The 19,257-nt window shown below is 52.7% G+C and overlaps 1 protein-coding gene across 1 annotated transcript; it reads left to right on the forward strand.

Moving 5' to 3' along the window:
- The first annotated feature begins 3,802 nt into the window (after positions 1 to 3,802).
- On the forward strand, positions 3,803 to 18,425 carry LOC102834059 (chromosome unknown open reading frame, human C15orf59). The gene is made up of 2 exons (XM_006866506.1): positions 3,803 to 4,260; positions 17,600 to 18,425. The coding sequence occupies exons 1-2, from the start codon at positions 4,105 to 4,107 to the stop codon at positions 18,320 to 18,322; spliced, it is 879 nt and encodes a 292-aa protein (XP_006866568.1). The 5' UTR covers positions 3,803 to 4,104; the 3' UTR covers positions 18,323 to 18,425.
- The last annotated feature ends 832 nt before the right edge of the window (positions 18,426 to 19,257 follow it).

Raw genomic sequence — 19,257 nt, forward strand, 5'->3', positions numbered from 1 at the left:
TCTATACTTGCTAACTCCTACTCGTCACCTCTAGTTCAGTCCTCAATGCCCACAGTTTAGCTTCTGTTACCTTCTCCCCTCAAACAAACTCCCCTGCCATGTCGCCCTGTGGCCTCCTAAGTTCAAGACCACTAGTGGCATCCCTTCATTCACAGGCCTTCTCTTTAGCCTTTGACACTGTTGCTTTCTCCAAACTCTCTTCTTCCTGACCCACAAACTCTCCACTCTCCTGGTTCTTCAAACCTCTGACCCTCCCTTCACCATGGACTCTTTTCCAAGGTTCCAGTCTGGACAAACTGCTTTATTACTAGCCCACGTGTTTGTCCTGATGATTCTCTTTCTCTTTAATAAGATTCAAAAGAAATTACCCTCAAACCAGGCCTCTTGCAGGAGCACTAACACACATATTCGACTGTCTTCTGAACATTGTTATCTGTTCCAAATTGAACTCTTTAATCTAAACTGCCCACCATTTTCTTCCCCTCTATTCTCTAACTCAACTAGAGGTACAACTGTCTACTGGACTTTCAATTTATAAGCCTTCTTCATCCTGTACTCACCTTACCTCTCAAAGTTAATCAGTGCCTGCCAGGATTGAATAAATCCTGCCATGTTCTTCTAATTTATTTCTCTCCATCCCTACTGCTCCTCAGGCCTCCCTCTCTCAACTTCATTCTTGTAACAGCTTCCTAAGTGGTTTCTTCTCCTCTGGCCTAGTCCTCAAATCTACCATCTATATTGTGCCAGAAAACAAACAGGACTAGGCTCCTTCCCAACTTCATAGAGTCCCTAACCATGATCTCTAGTTTCTCCATGGTCTGGTGTTCTTCCAGCTCACTTTCCACAAGCTATGATTCAATGACACCTAACAACAACGAATCACAATGGTATCTCTCAAAGGCCACTTGACTCAACCTCCTTCATCCCCACATCCATTCCCCAATTTCTGCTTCTGAGTCTTTTCTCCCATCCTCCTCCTAGCCTCACTTCCCCCACATTGGCAGTCACCTGGGTAATTCCTAATTCTCTTTTGACATTCAGCTCAGGGGTACCTCCATGAATATACCATTGGTTCTAGAATTTGCCTTTGTCATGCATTTACCACTCCACAGTTTACTCAGAAGTCTCCCCCAATGAACCTTGAGCTTCTGGAAATGCTACTTCTCCTTCCTGTGTCCCCAGAACCTAACTTGGGGCCTGGTACACAAAAGGTGCTTAATAAATGTTGAGTAAATGGACAAATAACGGAATTAAATTCTCTGTGTCTATGTGTGGGCCTGTGGTAGCTCTGTTAGGGTAGTGGTTACCAATCGGGCTGCTAATCTCACCGTCCGCAGTTCAAAACTATCAGCTGTTCTGCGGAAGAAAGATGAGGCTTTCTGCTCCTGTAAAGATTTACAGCCTCAGAAACCCTGTGTAGGGTCGCTATGAGTCCGAAGGGACTCCACGGCACATAACAACAACAACATGTGTGGGGCTATGGATTAATGCGCCAGACTGCAAAGCAGTTTGAACTGCAAGGTTGGCTGTTCAAGCTCACAAGCTGCTTCTCGGAAACCCTATACAAGGTCGCTATGGGTCAGAACCAACTCGATGGCACTTAACAACACATACATGCCCAGAGTTTGACACATTGTAGGTCCCCAGTAATGGTTGGTTGTAATCTCTTTTCTGAATTAATCTGATTAAGATAAAGTCTAGAGTGCTTTGAGGCATGATAGAGGCCAAGGGAGGGTCTGGATGTGGGGAACTTAGTCAAAAGGAAGCTTGGGGTACACCGCAGTGGGGGAAGGGATAGTGGGGGTGTCTGGAACGGTAGGAAAGGAACTGAGTAAGTCCCCAGTCCTCTGTCCCTCCACGTCCGAGATCAGCTGGAGTCCGGCCGGCCTAGGCCACCTACAGCCCGGTAAGCGCAAGACCCTCCTCTGCCTTCTGGTGGCGAGACCCTCGGCTGGAGCGGCCCGCGCTCAGCGCTGGGAGGCGTGTGTGTCGCTTTAAAAGCTCCCTCCCGGAGCGCCGGGCCGGCCCCTTCCCTGACAGCGCCGAGGCGAGCGGAGCCTAGCGAACCGGGCGGCCTTGGAGGGAGCCAGCGCCCGCCCGGGCGGCCAGTCTGGCGAGGGGTGGCAGGCGGGCTGGGGGCGCTCGGGGAGCGGGCCCGGGGCCGCAGAGCCCAGCAGGGCAGGGCCAGGCGTGGTAGCAGAGGGAGGCCCAGCCCGACCCGGCGCCTTTCTGCCCCACCGGCAGCGACCAGGCGTCCGGGAGGTGCCGAGGCCGTGGGCCGAGAGCGAGCAAGCTAGCGAGCGGGAGGCGGCGGAGCGCAGGCTGCGAGCCCCGAGGGCCCCGGCTCATCCGACCCGCCGCGCGCCCCTCCCGCCCCTCCGCTCCCTTCGCCTCCTCTCGCCCCCTCGCCCCTGCCAGGCGCCGAACCCAGCCCGCCCCGGCCCCTGCCTCGCTCACTCTCAGCCGGGCCCGGCGGGGACGGGGTTCCCAGCGGCCGAGAGCGCCCCTCCCCGGGGGCCTGGCAGATTCCGGACCTTCCCGAAGGTGGACTGAGCGCTGGGCGCGTTCCAGCCGCGGGCGGACCCCCGGGCTGGGCAGAGCAGACCCCTCGGACGGCTCAGGACGCCGCAGGTTACGGAGCTCAGGCATTCCAGGTCCGAGCCGAGCGTGTCCTGGGCGCCCGGCGGGGCCGGCTCACTCCCGGCAGGGCAGGGAAGGGCAGGGCAGAGCCGGCGGAGCCCGGACCCGGCGATCTGGACTGGACAGAGTGAACCCCGGACTGTGCTGAGCCTAGGGAATACCGGGCGTGGGCTGAGGGGATCCGGGCGCCCTCCGATCCCCTCGACTTTGGTTCACGCTCTGGGACCAGCCGGTGTCACCTCTGTCGCCGTGCGCCTGGGTCACCTGTGGCCTCGGAGTCCTAAGTCCTCCGGACCCTCGCTCATTCCCCGTCCTGAGACTGGCGGGCTGGGGGGGACTCTGCTAGCCCCCTTCCCTGGAGCGCGGAGGCCCCGCCCCCTCCCACCGCCCAGATGTCTCCGGTGGCTGCTCCGAGGACCTCCCTGAGGCCAGTGGCCAAAGGGTCCAGAGAGAGAAGCCCGCCTTAGGGGGCCTTGGGGGCCCCCCAGCCTGGTCTTGGGGCTTGGCCCCCGACGCTGCTTGGAGGGAAGGCCGTGCCCCCACCCTCGGTGAGTCCGGGAAGCAGAGGTTCCGAAGGAAGGTGGGATTGGGGCCGGGAGGGTCTGCTGGGAACGAGGGCACCCTGGGGGCACTAGGAGGGAGGACAGAGGATCGGAGTGGCGCTCTGGGAATCCGTGGGGCCAGGCCAGGCAGGGGGAGGGGGCCGCGGCTAGCACGCCCCGACGCAGGCTGAGGACTTGTGCATTGGAAGCAAGGGGCTCCCTCCTTCCCCACTAGAGGAAGAGACGAATTGTAGACCATCTGCCTCCACCACCCCTCTCCACATACACAGAAATAATAATGATAAATAAAGAGGAAGGAAGCAGCGGCAAATGCCGACTGGTGCGGCAGCCTGGGAGGGCTGACGCCAGGCTCCGCTCTCTCTGCAGGGGGCTGCCCTCCTCCAATCCAGCTCCCTCCCCAGAGCTGCCCACATCTGGAGCTCCCACTACGTCTCGAAGACCACCCTGCAGGTGTCGGTTGCACCCCAAGATCTTTGTCTTCCCACCTGCCTAGGAGTTGAGAGGGGGTTACTGCTGCCTCCCCACATCCCAAGGGCATCTCTTACCCTTAGTCCCTGCAGAGTCATCCCCCTGCCTCTGTGTCCAGACTGAGCCAGAGATAAAGTCCTAGAAGTCACTCCTGAGACCCAAGCCCCTCCTCCTGCCCCCCTGCATCCTCCCTTTGCCCCTTTTTGCCAGACTCTGTCCTCCTCTGGGTGTCCCATTCCCCACCCAGAGGCAGAGGAGGCGGAGGCGGGGTGGCAGGGGGTAGGGGCTGGGTGAGGGCCGCCCAAGGCCAGGGTGGGCTGGGGGGCCGTTAAGATGTGGAGCTCTGCCCAGCTGAGGGGGGCTCCGTGGAGGCAGATACAGTGTGTGCCCGGCTGGGGGGAGTATGGGCAGGCCCACAGCCACGTGGTGAAGGATGAACATTCGGGGCGCCCCGGACCTCAGGCAGCCCAGTGACGACCCCAGCAGTGGCAGCGAGCGGGAGCGGATTCGACAGCGCATGAAGATGGTCATCGGGCAGCTCGAGGGCATCCTTCAGGAACTCAAGGAGGTGGCCAAGGAGCTGAGAGAGGTGAGTGAGGGGAGAACATGGGATAAGAAGACCAGGCCTAGACTACTTACTGTGTGTGTTAGCATGTGTGTGTGTACCCAAGGCTGTGTGCATATGTGCCACTCAGCAGGGTGCCGCTCTTCTTCTTGGTCCCCTTTCCCTCAAATCTGCTTTGCTGAATCTCTCGCTGTAGCCCAGGACTGCAAGAACCTGGTGTTGCAGAGATTGCTTGGGGACCATGTCAATGGGTCAATGATTCTATGGTTTAGTGCCTACGTTTGCTGAGATGGGCAGTCAAGGACTGAATCCACCAAAGTCTCTTGGTGGGGAACTCTCTTCTGGAACCTAGACTCTTGACTCCCTGACTCTAATCTGGTCACAAGGGGCCTGAGGGAAGGTAGATGGTTCTATGAAGTCAGTCCTTTCTGCTCAAAGCCCAACTCAAGAGCATTTTCCCAGAGAGCAAGTAGGAACTCAGAATCGTGCATCCCGGAAAAGCTAAAGCCAGTTATGTGTCCCTGCCCTAGGGTGGAGTGTGTACATTGGCCAGGACAGGAATCTTCCTGAAGGAGCTGTGTCCCCATTCTCTAGTTCTGGATGTTTTTGCTAAGGCTAAAAAGTCATGAGACTTGCTAGGAGTGTATGTGTCCCTCTCTGTCTCTAAGTAGAGCCTGGTTTAATTACTGCTTCCTACTTTGCTGGGGTAATGAGGTACACATGTCCTCGGCCCTGCCCCCAGGGCTGTGTTCGAGCCCAAAATGCATGACCAGCGTTCTGAGCCGCTGGCCTGAATTTGCCCGCTGGGTGCCATTACAAGCCAGCCAGGTGGGCTTTAGGCAAATTTCAACTCCTTGTAACCAGGGCCCCTGCAGAGATGGCAGGGAAAGTGATTGAGCTGGAGTTATGGGCCCAAGCTCTCCCCAGCCAGCTGTGCAGGGTGGATAGGGGTTCCAGGAAGGCTGAGGAAACGGCTGACGGTGGGTTGGGAAAAGGTCTACCAGCCTGACCTTAGTGCAGAGGAGCAAGGGTGTTGGAGAGGAGTTGTGTTCAGAGTTCAGAGTAGAGGGGATGGTGGAGATGCCAAGGCAGGAACTGAGGATGGGCAGAGCAGCACTCTGCCAAGGGCCAGCCTCCAGGAGCCTGCCAGGGAGTCCCATCTCAGGAGGTAGGGATGCTGTGGCTTCTGTGGGGCCTGAGCTAGCCTTGGTCTGGGCTGAGCACCTTTGAGCGGTACAGTTTGGAGGTAAAAGGCCAAATGCCTCTGAACAACCCCTCCTCCTCCAATTTCACAAGTCCAAAGGACAAAACACCCTCCACCTGCACAGCTCCCCCAAACACAAACCTGATTTCAGATGCCCCAGGGTCTTCCCAGGGCCCTGGGAGCTGTCCAGAGTCTCAGTCCTAGGTGGGGGCTTGGAACCTATACCACAGCAGCCCACCCAGAAGAGCCAGGGTTGAGACTAAGCCTGGGAGTCAACTTTAGTACAGCTACTCCCAACTAAGCACCTTCCAGGCACCTGCTTTTCCTGCCCCAGTGTAGCCTCCAGGGCATGAAGGCACCCCACAGCTAACCAAAGACAGACTGCCTACTGACTGTCAAAGAAACTGAGGTCCAGAAATGGAGAGGAGTTTGTCCTAGATCATACAGCTAGGTCTAGAACCCAGGTCCCTGACTGCTAGTCAGGGGCTTTAGCAGGTAGGCTAATAGGCAATCTAGTTGCATTTTGACAGGGACCTTCCAGAGATGATACCTTAAACTGAGGTTGTGATGTTATCAGCCCGATAGGGATGAGACAAGGTGAGCAGAAGTCACAGGATTTATTTGTAGATCTCTTAGATGCTCCCTCCCTCCTCAGCGTGCACACTCACACACACACACACACACACACACACACACACACACACACACACGCCCCTCACAAGAGAGCTTCCTATTTACAGACTGTGCCAGGCCAGGGGCCCGAGCCAGGACACAGAAAGATGAGTCCCCTCCCCCTACACACCCTGTAGGCCATGTGTCTCCACCCTAGACTTTGGCAGGTTGCTATGGCAACCAGAGTCTACCCCGTATGCCACCCGCCCTCCCGCTGCCAATGGCACCCAGCTGGGAGAAGGGGGCAGGCCTCAGAGCTCCACTACCCCCCAGGCAGGGTCTGGATGTGGGGTGATGAGCAAGGGGCAGGGCTGGCAAAGGCAGAAGAGGATCTGGAAGGCCAGAGCTAGAGGCCAGAAAAGACTTCCTGTGGATGGGGTGTGTTAGGGATGGGTCACCACACAGGGCTACTAGACTCTAGTTTGGGAAGATGGCCTGGGTTCTGTGATCTTGGCTCTTTGTCCTCCATGAAAGCTGCAAACTGGACCTGCCTGGTGCTCCTCTTCAGGGACTTTGTGTGGCATTTGTTCATGCAGGGTGTGGACAGACCCGAGTTTCAGAGAGTTGATGGGTCCTATCCCCAGGCTTCACCAGCTCAGGACCCTCCAGCTAGGTTCTTGTCTAAGGAGGGCAAAGCACTTAGATGCAGGGACAAGACACACATGCAAGACTTTGGGAAAACAGCATACATACACTGTTGCATAAAGGCCAACAGAGAGGAAGGGCTTAGCTTGATCCTCTGGGCAACCTCCTCCTTGATCAGCTAACCGCAAGCCCCAGGCCCCACTGACCAAGGCAGGCCCATCTTCTTGGACATGTTGCCTGAAATTCACAGAAAGAGGTGAGGCACCATAGCACCTACCTTATCAGCCCCTGAGCCTGAGTTTGCTTATCTATGAAATGGGGATGATAATAATTTGCATCTCACAATGACTTTACAAGGATTTATGAGAGCCTGACACATAGTAAAGGGCCCAGGTTCTCTTCACACCCCTAGAGGATTTGGAATTATCTCTCCCAAACCACCACTACCCTCCCAGTGCCCTACTGCAGCTCTGCCACTGGCTCCCTGGGCACTAAGAAGCAGATCCTATTCTATGGGTGGAGAAAGGAATTGAAAGGAGTAAGGGAGGTGAGGAATGTAAAAGAGCTTTGAAAGCTAACTTTGTGCTGCAGAGGAATGTGACGGCCAATCATTAATTACCTGTGTGTCTCCCAGGCTCCCCAGTACTTCTGAATACCAGGCCAATCTCTGTAGGCTCTCTATGCCTCGTCCGCACTGCCAGTGAGTCACCTCTCACTCACAGTGGCCCTGTGGGACAGAGCAGAGCTGCTTCCTATGGTTTCCAAGGTTGTAACTCTTTACAGAAACAGACAGCTTCATCTTTCTCCCTTGGAGTGGCTGGTGAGTTTGAACTGCCAACCTTTTGGTTAGCAGCCCACTGTGCCACCATGGCCCCCTCTTTATACCCCAGTGGATGTTAACATAGAGATGATAGAAAAATTTCTTTGCTACTAGATGTTACTGGTCCAAATCCTAGCTCTGCTCCTTAGGTGCTAAGGAGCAGACCCTATTCGTTCTTAGCTGTGTGTACTTGGCAAAGTTACTTGACCTCTCTGGGCTCCTGTTTCCTCATCTGCAAAATGAAGAAAATAATTGTAAACCCCCTCTCTGCCCCCAGGGTTGTTGTGAGAATTAAATGAGATGTTATTGGTTGCTGTTGAATTAGTTCTGACTCATGGCTACCCTGTGTGTTCAGAGTAGATCAGCTCCATGGGGTTTCCAAAGCTGTGACTTTTTGAAAGTGATTCACTAGGCCTGTCACCCAAGGAGCCTCTGGGTGTGTTCGAACTGCCCGTTTTTCAGCTCATAGTCAAGCACAAGTTTGTGCCACTCAAGCCAACAAAACAACAAACCAAACCCACTCCCATCCAGTTGGAGTTGGTGCTGACTCATAGTAACACTATGTTTGTTGTTGTTAAGTGCCGTTGAGTTGGTTCTGACCCATAGCAATCCTGTATAATGTTTCCGAGAGGCAGTTGGTGGGTTTAAACTGCTGACCTTGTAGTTCACAGTCCAGTGCTGACCCTATAGCACCACACCAGGAGTCCACAGTAATCCTATTATTGTTTATTGTTAAGTGCCGTCGAATTGGTTCCAACCCATAGCGACTCTGCATAGGGTCTCCTAGGAGCGACTAGTGAGCTTGATCCGCCAACCTTGTGATTCAAACCAACTTTGCAGTCCAGCTCGTTAAGATACAATGCCACACCAGGACTCCGCAATAACCCTACAAGGCAGTAAAACTGCTCTCCAGGGTTTCAAAGGCTGTAAATCTTTACAGAAGCTGACTGACTCATCTTTCTTTCATAGAGTAGCTGGTGGATTCAAACCACACAGCAATGCTTAGCCCACAGTGCCACCAGGGACTACTAAATGAGATATTCTATGTAAAGTATTTAGCACCACACTGGGCCAAGTGATGACACATGTATAATCTACCAAACCACCCCCACCCTCTGCCATCAAGTCAATTATGACTCATGCGACCCTTCAGGACAGTGTAGAACTGCCCATAAGCTTTCCAAGACTGTACATCTTCCTAGGAGCAGACAATCCTTGGGGTGGTTGGTGTGTTTGAATTGACCTCAGTTAGCCCAATGCTTAACCTACTGCATCACCAGAACTCCTTATGTAATGTACCAGAGGTGGGTAAGTACTAGTGAATTACTCTAGCACTGGCCTGCTCAGCTGCTCCATGTCTGGCCTTGCCTTTTTGGAGTCACATCAGCTTCTTAGCCATGATCGAGGTCAGGACCAGGAACCTGGCCTCCTGGCTGGTGGGGGCCCTTTAATTTCTCTTGCAATAGATGGCCCCACCCCTACCTGTAAAGAAAAAAGGTCGAGGGTGACAGGAAACAGGGTCGTCAATAAACTAGCTTTTGAACAGAGATCCAAAGGAGGTAAAGGGACAAGCCAAATGGATATCGAGGGGAAAAGTCTCCTAGGACGTACAAAGGCCCTGAGGTGGCAGGGGACTTGGCATGTTCTACAACAGCAAGGAAGTCAGTGCAGCTGGAGTGGAGGAAATGAGGAGGAAGAAAACAGGAGAGAAGGTCAGAGAGGGAGCCGGAAGCCACATTACATAGAAGCCATGGTACAGAGTTTAGATTTTGTTCTGCGTGAGAATCCCACACACTATCCAGGAATCTCATGATTGTGCTGTTGGGATTGGGTTACATTGAGTTGATAGCGACGCCGTGCGCCAGAGGGAAGTTCAGGGCTGTAATCTTCCCAGAGAGGATCGCCAGGTCTTTTCCCACACAGCCACTGTGTGGGTTCAGACTGCCAACCTTTTGATTAGCAGCCAAGCATTAATCACTGTACCACCAGGGCTCCTTCATGTTTGTGCTACTGGGTGAGACCTGCCGCCCGCTCTTCCATTCCCCATCAGTCTAGGTCAAGGGCCCTTATCTTTGGCTCCCAGATACTGAGCTTTGTTTGCTGGTCCCTGGCCTCTCTCCTTCTTGGTCTCCTCCTTCCCAAGATGTCACTCAGAATGGGCTGGGCACATGATCTTTGAGTTGAGCACCCATATCACATCCCGTCTCTGGCTTTAGGCTAGGTCATTACGTAAAGGCACAGTCGCCCACCTTGTGGAGGCACAGGTACAACCCTTCCCCAGTCTGGGGTGGTAGTGGAAGACACCGGTCGGTTTTCCCAAGAAGCAGACCAAGAGACAGATTGTTTTCTAGCCGTCTAATTGTTCAGTCCCTTCGGCAAGGTCTGCCACAGGCCCTGCCCGGGCAGGCGTGAGATGAATGTGGCCCAGCCAGGCAGAAGCTGGAGCAGGGGAGGATGGGGACCACGGTGCCCTGTACCAAAGTGTGTCCGTTCTATTACCCGCAGCTTAGCAAGAATCACGCCAATTTTTTCTTCTTATTTTTTGCTTCCTCCTTTTTCCCTCCTCACTCTCCTTTGGACAGATTCACTGCTGCTCCCTGGCCAATTAGGCCGAGTTGCAGGATGACAGTCGTGAATCACAGTCAGCTCACTTACCCCTCCCAGACTCCAGCCCCGCCCCCCCCAGAAAGATAATAAATAACGTAATCACAGAATAAAAAAATAATCAGTGGTCATAAATAATGCAGAACCCCCAGTTATGTAACCAGCTGCCTAGGGAGCCCGGGTGGGGATGAAGTGGGAAGATGTAACTGTTTGTCAGTCAAGGGGAAGGGGCCAGAGGTTAGCACAGGAGAGGAGGTCAGTTCTGGTACTCTGGGGTCCCCAGACCTGACTCTGGAGCCTTAAGTATAGAAGCTCTTTCATCAGGAAGGGAACTCAGCTAGGGCTGGTGGGGAGAGGAGGAACCAGGTAATAATTAGAGTATCCTGGACTGTGTATGCAGAAAAGAAGCCTTCTGTCTCAACTCATCCATTCATTCTAAAACGTATTAGCAAGGAGCTGTCAAGCCCTCTGCCCGGCTGGGGACCCGGTGATGGGGCTTATGACTACCTAGTCAGGAAACATTATGACGCATGTTGCTGTTAGGTGCCCCTGAGTCGTTTTCAGCTCATAGTGACCCAATGTTAAGTACCATGGAGTTGGTTCTGACTCATAGTGACCCTGTACAGGGTTTCCAAGGCTGTAAATCTTTACAGAACTACAGCGGAACCGCTGGTAGTTTCGAACTGCTGACCTTGAGGCTGGCAGCCTGACTCGTAACCACTACGCTACCAGAGCTCCCTAGTGACCCAATGGACAGAATAAAACTGGCCCCAGAGGGGTTTCTGGGTTGTAATTTTCACAGCAGCAGATCACCAGGTCTTTCTTTCTCCTACAGAGCCACTGGCTGCTCTGGAACTTACAGCCTTTCAGCTAGCAGCTGAGTGCTTAACCCTTGCATTACCCGGTCTCTTATTGTTACACATATGTATAGGAAAAGGTTGTGCCATCGAGTCGGTCTCAACTCATAGGAGCAGCTGGTGAGTTCAAGCCACAGACCTTGTGGTTCAAGCCGACCTTGCGGTCCAGTGCTTTAGCCCACACCGCCACACCAGGACTCCTATAGAAAAGCCTTGTTGTTGCTAAGTGCCCTTGGGTCAGTTCATAGAAAAGCGTAGCAGTGATAAATCTCTTAGAGAGAGGCCAGGGTGCTTGGAGAGTTTTTCACAGAGAACCTGACTTCCACTGGGCTTCTGAGAAGACTTCCTACAGAGTGAATTGCAAAAGAAGAAAGGTCCTCCAGGTGGGGCCTGGAGGCAGAAGTGAGCAGGGAGTGTGTGGGGTGGTGAGGAGGCTTCTGTTTGGAGAGGAAAGGGCCTGCGGTGAGATTTCTTGTTGAGCTGTTGTGGAGCACAGGAGTTTGGGGAGCAGGGAAGAGCTGGAACCAGGGGGTGACATGGTCTTGTTGGCTGATTTAGAACATTCCCTGGAAGCAGGGTGGAACAAGAGCAGGCAGGAAGCTATCAACAAAGAAAAGACTAGACAAGAAGGTAGAGTTGTTCCAGGGAGCAAGGCTAATGCTGTGACCAGGACAGAGGCCAGGGATGTCCCCGAGACAGGGTCTAGGACCCCCAGCAGCTTCTCTCCCAGCCCTCAGTCCTGCCCTTTCTCTATAGTGCTCCCTCTTGCCCCCTCCAGGGCAGGTGATTCTTGGTCTTAAAGGATCAGGCCCAGGAGTCAGGAACCCCTGCCTTCTGGTCTCAGCTCAACCCCTGTCTGCCTCTGGGCTTCAGTTTCCCCATCAACAAGAATCATGAGAAGAGTGAACTCAACAGTGTCTCCCGTGCCTTCCACGTCAAGGTACTATGATTCTGTGATTTTCTGGTTCCACTTCTCTCTCCATTCTGTCTCTCCCCTTCTCTTGCCTTCTGTGTATATAATTATTTCCCTGCACTCCAAGACAATCCCAAATTACATGTAGGCAAAATGATTATTAAATCTCTGAGAGAAATCATACATTTCAAGGCATCCAAAGCAGAGAGGCAGGTAGCATGGGGCCTGCCCTACACCTGCCCTCTTCACTGGTTCTAGGAAATGAGGTTCCAGGGAGGGACAGGGGATTTGTGGACAAGCCCAGGTCCCCACATACAAGCTATGTGTCCTTGGCACATCCCTTCCAGTTTTACTGATGTCATTCATCAAGTAGGTGTGATTGGTCGCACCCAACAGATGGAGCCAGAATTGCCTGTGAGCCTCACAAGCTATCGGGCTTTCTGTTTAGAACCTCTTCTGCTTCTATTCTGTCTGGAGACAGCTGTATTTTAACAAAGTAAGTGCTACCCATGTGCTGAATTGATGCATTTGAAGTATGGTGTTGGAGAAGAATACTGAAGGTCCCAAGGACTGGTAGAAGAACAAACAGGTCTGTGTTGGAAGAAGTGCAGCCGGAGTGCTTCTTAGAAGCAGGACGGTAAGACTTCATCTCTCAGACTTCTGACATGTTACCAGGAGGGACCCGTCCTGGAGAAGGACATCACGCTTGGTAAAGTGGAGGCTCAGCGAAAAAGAACAAGACCCTCAACGAGATGGATTGGCACAAAGGCAGCAGGAATGGGTTCAAGCACAATTGTGAGGATGCCGCTAGCACCAGGGACCTAACAAAAAACCACCACCAATGCGCTGGAGTTTGAAAGATCCAGTATCTCGCCATTCTCCTGCCACAGACACTGGAAATCTCCCCTCTAGAGTGTCATCGTTTTAGTGAAGAGCTGACTCCCATCACTTGGACCTGGTGTCACGGCCTGGTCCTGTTAGTGCCCATTGGGGCATGGTGGACATTTTGTTGTTGTTAAGTTGCCATTGAGAAGAGCTACCACATGGCTTTTCAAGGCTGTGACTTCTAAGAAGCAGGCCTGTCTCCTGAGGCTCTCTGGATGGGTTCAAGCTTCCAACCTTTTGGGTGGTTGTTGTTGTTGTTGTTAAGTGCTGTCAAGTCAGTTCTGACTCATAATGACCCTATATAGGGTTTCTGAGGAGCGGTTGGTGAGTTTGAACCGACGACCTTGCAGTTCAAACCCAGCTTATCCTACAGTGCCAAGTCAAGTGCTTAACGGTATCTGCCAGGGGACCATGGATATTAGTGGTCTAGTCTTGGTGTGGGGCTGAGGGATAATGCACTAGACCACAAGGTCAGTTTGAACTTTAAGACTGGTGGTTCAAGCTCACCAGCCACTCCTCAGAAACCTTGTACAGGGTCGCTATGAGTCGGAACCAACTCAAAAGCACTTAACAACAACAACAACAACATTGTTCTACCTGCTTTACATGTATTAAATCCTCACACCAGTCCTCTCAGGGAGCTACTACTGGAAGATCCCCCTTCTATAGATAATGAAGCTTAGGCACAGGCAGGTTGAGTGACTTGGCCAAGGCTCAGAGCAGTAATTGGTGGGTCAGAGTTGAATCCTAGGTGTGGCTCCAGGGCTTAGCTTCTTAAGCTCTTGGCTGTTCTGATGCTGCAGATTTGGGAGCATTTCTATCTGTTAAATCCCCATCACCCTAGACACGGAAGGGAGCATTATCGCATTTTACATGGGAAGAAACCAAAACTTGGGGAAGAAAAGTCACTAGGAGATGGCAAGCTTGGGCTTCTGGGGTTGGAGAAGTATATCCAGGCCAGAAGGCTTTAGGGCTCCTGCTCTGTACATCCAGATTCTTTCTGCTGCCAAGACGGAGGCACCAGAAGGCTCAACATAGCCACAGCTAAGCCTGTGAGATCAGGCCTAGTCATTTACCTCCAGACCCCTACTGTTGTTGTCCCCACACACTCAGGCAGCAGCAGGAGACTCTCCCCAGCCTTCACTTGTAACTGGTTGACCTTGAGTAACTAGTTAGCAGCCTCCATTAAGGACCACCCCATGTGTGTCCCAGTAGAACTGGGTTTCCAATGGCTGTGACCTTTTGAAAGTAAGTCAACAGGCCTTTCTTCCAAGGTAGCTCTGGGAGGACTCGAACCTCCAACCTTTTGATTATCAGCCAAGCGTGTGAATCATTTGTATCACCCAGAGAGTTCACTTGATCAGGGGAGCATAATTTGAGGATGTGGCTGCCCCAGAGGCCTCCAGTACCCTGACAATGTGTGTTTGCCTTGTTTAAAGCCCTAATATAGTCTCTGGATCAGCTGCAGCAATATCACCTGGGAACTTGTTAGATACACACCTACTTGAGCCCCCTCCTAGAGCTACTAAATCAGAACCTCCAAGGATGAGCTGATGCACACTCAGGTTTGAGGACCCCTACCCTGGGTGATGCAAATGGTTAAGTGCTCAGCTGCTAACCACAAGGTTAGCAGTTCAAATCTACCCAAAAGTACCTTGGAAGAAAGGCCTGGTGATGGATTTCTAAGCTATCAGTCATTGAGAATCATATTGAGTTGGGAGACACGCCTAGCCACCTGCCTCTGGAAGATCATGGCCTTGGAAAGCTTGGAAAGCAGTTCTACTCTGCATGCATGGAGTGACCATAAGTTAGAATCAACTCAACTGACAACAACACACACACACACGTACACAAATGAGTGTGTAACTGATGAAACATGAGAAAGTTCTTTAGAATACTACCAGCTCCATTTCCTGGTTTTGCTATTGTATATAGTCAATGGAGTGGCGCTATGGGTTAATGCACTCGACTGCAATGTTGGTTTGAACCGCAAGGTCGACAGTTCGAGCTCACCAGCCGCTCCTTGGAAACCCTGTACAGAGTCCAACTCGGAACTGATTCGATGGCACATAACATCAACAACAACATGTCAATGGTAAGGATCCCTGGTGGCCCGGTATGTTAGCTATTGGGCTACTGACCGCTCGACTGACTTTTAAAACCCACCAGTTGCTCCTCAGGAGAAAAATGAGGCTGTCTGCTCCTATATAGATTTACAGTCTCAGAAGCCCTACAATACGGTCACTATGAGTTGGAACCAACTTGATGGCAACCTGTTTATAGTTAACGTTACCAAGCGAACTATTCATACTGGGTTAAGATTGGGTAAAGAGTACTTGGGCCCTTCCTGTGCTTTTCTTTGTAACTTCCTGTAAATCTAGAATTAGTTTAAAATTAAAAGTTAACAAGAAAAGCTCTATGTGGCACAGTGTTCTATTCTGACACACATGAGCTTGTCTTGAATCTGAGTGGACTTGATGGCAACTGGTTTGGTTTAACCCTAGGCCGTAGCTCCCACCAGTTCTCAGGGGGAGATGGGGATGAACAAGGGATTCAGTGAGGTAGGTGGAGTCATCCTAGGAAAGGGACCAAGGAGAACACAGCAACACCTCCTAGCAGTGTGCAGTTATGAAGGGCAGCTTAGACTCCTATTCAGAGATGACAGTCCCATAGATGATGGTGACTCATGAACAGGGCTGAACGCCTGCCACATAGTAGGTGCTCAAGAGAGGAAAGATGATGTCACTTGTATCGCTGACCATCCACAGGACCCTTTAGCTGTCCTTCTCATTGTTCTTCACAAAACTCCCTGAGGTTGGCAGCCTGAGATTTTCAGACCCATTTGATGGAGAATGAAGTTGAGAACCGAGGAGGCTACGTAACTGACCCAAAGTCACACAAAGCAATGTCGAAGCTAAGTCTAGGTATCCTGAGTCCCCAACTCTTCCACAAGCCTCCACCAAGTGCCCCCACCCCCACCCTGGATTCATGGTGTGTAGCCTCCCAAAGCAAGTTCTCAGGTCACTCCTGAAAGGAGACCTAGAAACTCAGAGATGAAAAAGACCTAGTCCACCCCATTTACAGATTGAAAAACTGAGACCTAGAAAGGGAAAAGGACTGACCTAGGTCACCTGTGTTGGGTCATCTGACTCCTGACTGACTAACCTTCCCACTGAGCCCAACTCCTTTTGCTCTGGCTTTCCTCCTTCATATTGGGACACTGAGATCCCCTACTCCTTGCTAAACAAGGAACAATCCATGGAGAGCAGAAGTCCTCAGTCAGTGTTAGCTGAATCAAGGAATTCATTAGTTAATTAACTAACTGACTGCTCTGACCCAGGTGAGGAACACTAGAAAAGCACTGGGAGCTAGATTCTGCGCTTGGCGACTCACCTTTTATCTCTTTGTTTTGGGTCTCTGTTGCCCTGGCTCTTGGTTCTCTCCCGTTTTGCTTTTGGTCTGATTTTGTCTTGAGCCAGAATCTCCTTTCTCTCTCCTGGTGTTCTATCCACCCCTTTCTCCCATACCTCCCATTTTCCTTCCTGATTCATGTGCTGACAGGGGCCAGGCAAGGGGGTGTACTAAGGCAGGCTCGGCTGTACGGAGGCCTGTCAGCCACATTGTCTGAGGGCTCCGCTGTATACTGGGTAGGCAGGATCCAGTGACCTCAGCAGCTGAGCTGCCCCCTGAGATCATTGAACAAGCAGCTCTGGGTCGAGGATGGATGGTTTCCTTATTGCTTACCAAATAGTGCTCGCTTTATTCCTTCTCCAAACAAGCCAGGATTGATCTCTGTTTGGCAGTGGGCTGGGGAGGGGGAAGGGGCGTGGGAGGAGGATAACCCAGCCATGCCACACACTGGGTCTTCGGGGGCATCTCGTCCTGACTGGCTGTGGGAAACACATGAGGCTAGTCGCTGACTTTCAAAAGTCCCCACAGGGTCTTCCTCATGGCCACCCCATATTTCCTCTCTGTGGGTTGGTGGGGGACTCACCACCTCACTGAGTGGGACTCACTTAAGAGTTCCTCAAAACCAGACCCATTGCAGTTGAATCGTTTCTGACTCATGTGGTGGAGGTGGGCTGTGGAGTCAGTTCCAACTCATAGCGACCCTGTATTGGGTTTCAGAAGCTGCAAGTCTTTACAGAAGCAGAAAGCCTCATCTTTCTCCCCCAGAGCAGCTGGTAGAGCCATACTCGTATCTCACTACCATACCAGGGCTCCTTACTCTGACTCAAGTTGGTTCGGACTCATAGTGACCCTGTATAGGATTTCCGAGGAGTGGCTGGTGAGTTTGAACCACAAACCTTGCAGTTCAAACCTACCTTTCAATCCTACAGCTCCACGCCAGGGCCCTACATGAGATTTCTGAGACTGTAAATCTTTACGGGAACAGACAGCTCCCAAGGAGCAGCTGGTAGGTTTGAACCGCCGACCTTGTAGTTAGCAGTCCAATGCTTATTCCAAATGGCCTCCTCCCAATCAAAGGTAGATCAAGACATGATCACCAGGACTGCCCTCCAGAACAGTGGTTGACTTTGGGGGAGAGGGGTGTGTGAAGAAATGAGGGGCGTAGGATTGGAAGGTGGTCTCCAGAGCTCCAATGAACTAAGGAGGAGCAAGCAGGCCTTTGAGAAGGGCTAGAACAAGCTCTGTTCACCCTGCTTAAATTGGGACCCTCGTCAGGGCCAACACACCTGTGACAAATTCAGTCACTGCCCTCTAGGGTCCTCAGCTGGAGTGGGGGTGGGGGCTGCACTCATACCTAAGGGATTCTAGACACCCCCTGGCGCCTCTCATCCCCTCTCCCCTTCCCTGGCCAGGTGGTGAGCCAGATTGATAAGCTGACCTCAGACTTCGACTTTGAACTGGAGCCAGATGATTGGACCACAGCCACTGTGAGCAGTACCTCCAGCAGTGACAAGGCAGGTGTAGGTGGCCCCTTTGACCTGGGCCACCTGGACTTCATGACAGCGGACATCCTCTCAGACAGCTGGGAGTTTTGCTCCTTCCTGGACGTGTCCACCCCCTCGGACTCTGTGAATGGCCCTGAGCCGGCCCGGACAGGAGCTGGTCCTGATTACCGGCTCATGAATGGTGGTATGCCCATCCCCAATGGGCCTCGAGTGGAGACCCCAGACTCCTCCAGTGAGGAGGCCTTCAGCAGCGCGGGCCCCACCAAGGACCAGCTGCCCCAGCGGACCCCGGGCACGCGGGAGAGGGTGCGGTTCAGTGACAAAGTGCTCTACCACGCACTGTGCTGTGATGATGAGGAGGGGGACGGTGAGGAGGAAGCAGAGGAGGAGGCAGGACTGCCTGCTGAGCCACAGCGTGCGGAAGCCCACGTGGGTCCCTTCAAGCCCTCCCCGGTCCCTCACAAGTTGAGGCGTTCTCCACTGACTGGCCGTCGCTCAGGCCCCACCTTGGCCCCTGAGCAGACCCGGAGAGTCACGAGGAATAGCAGCACCCAGACGGTGTCAGACAAGAGCACACAAACAGTGCTACCTTACACGGCCATCAGACAGAAAGCCAGAGGGAAAAACTAAGGGCTGGGAAGGGGCTGGGGGGTGGTGTGCACATAGAGCTATAAATATATATATATATATATATATAAACAAACACAGTCATAATAAAATTTAAAAATGCTAAGGATCCGGCCCCACGGACCCCAAGCTCATCTGAGACTTGAGATGCCCGTTCACCTTCCAGATTCGCCATTTCTCCTCCTTACTGGGGAGCTCTTAAAGAGGTACATGAAAGTATGCATTACCAGGATGGGGGGATTGTTTGTATGGGAGCCCCTTCTCTGGGTCCTGGGGGACTAGGGTTGAGGCAGTCTGGGAGCCCTGCAGTAGAGATGAGCTGCTGGCCTGGGCCATATCCCAGAGAGGACTCATCAGGACAGCGACTCTGAAGGGGGCAATCGAAAGGCCAGGGTTAACAGTCAGCAAGGACTGAAGGAGACTGTAGGACCTGGGGGCGGCTTCACCTGCACCTACTCCAAGGCAGGTAGACACCCCATCCCATTCCTACCAACTCTGCCCGGGACACAGAGGAAGGACAGGCTACTCCCCCGGGCCAGGCTGCTGCTGGACCTTCAGTCCTCCCAGCTCCTGGTCTCAGTCTGACCCATACTCCTCTGGGTGTCAAAGACTCAAAGCCTCAGCAGCCCCTGGCTTGGCCCTGAGCTGACCTGAGAGCCACATGAGAAAGCGGGGAGCAACAGTTAAGAAACTAGAAACTATGGCCTCAGACGACCTGGAGAGGAACCCAGTGCCCCACTCTGCCCCGGTTCTCCACCTGAGCCCTGAACCCCCTTCGGCAGATCTTGAGGCCAGGTATGGGCCATGACCTGCAGTGGGGCAGCGAGCATGTGGATATCCTTGGGAGGACCATTGTCGTTGTGGTCCTATGTCAGTACTGTGCGGAGTAACTGTCAGAGATTTCTGTTGTGACTCTGTGTGACTCTATAGAACAAAGT

This window comes from Chrysochloris asiatica, unplaced genomic scaffold (genome assembly GCF_000296735.1).
Source record: "Chrysochloris asiatica unplaced genomic scaffold, ChrAsi1.0 scaffold00092, whole genome shotgun sequence".
In the NCBI taxonomy this organism is placed as follows: domain Eukaryota; kingdom Metazoa; phylum Chordata; class Mammalia; order Afrosoricida; family Chrysochloridae; genus Chrysochloris; species Chrysochloris asiatica.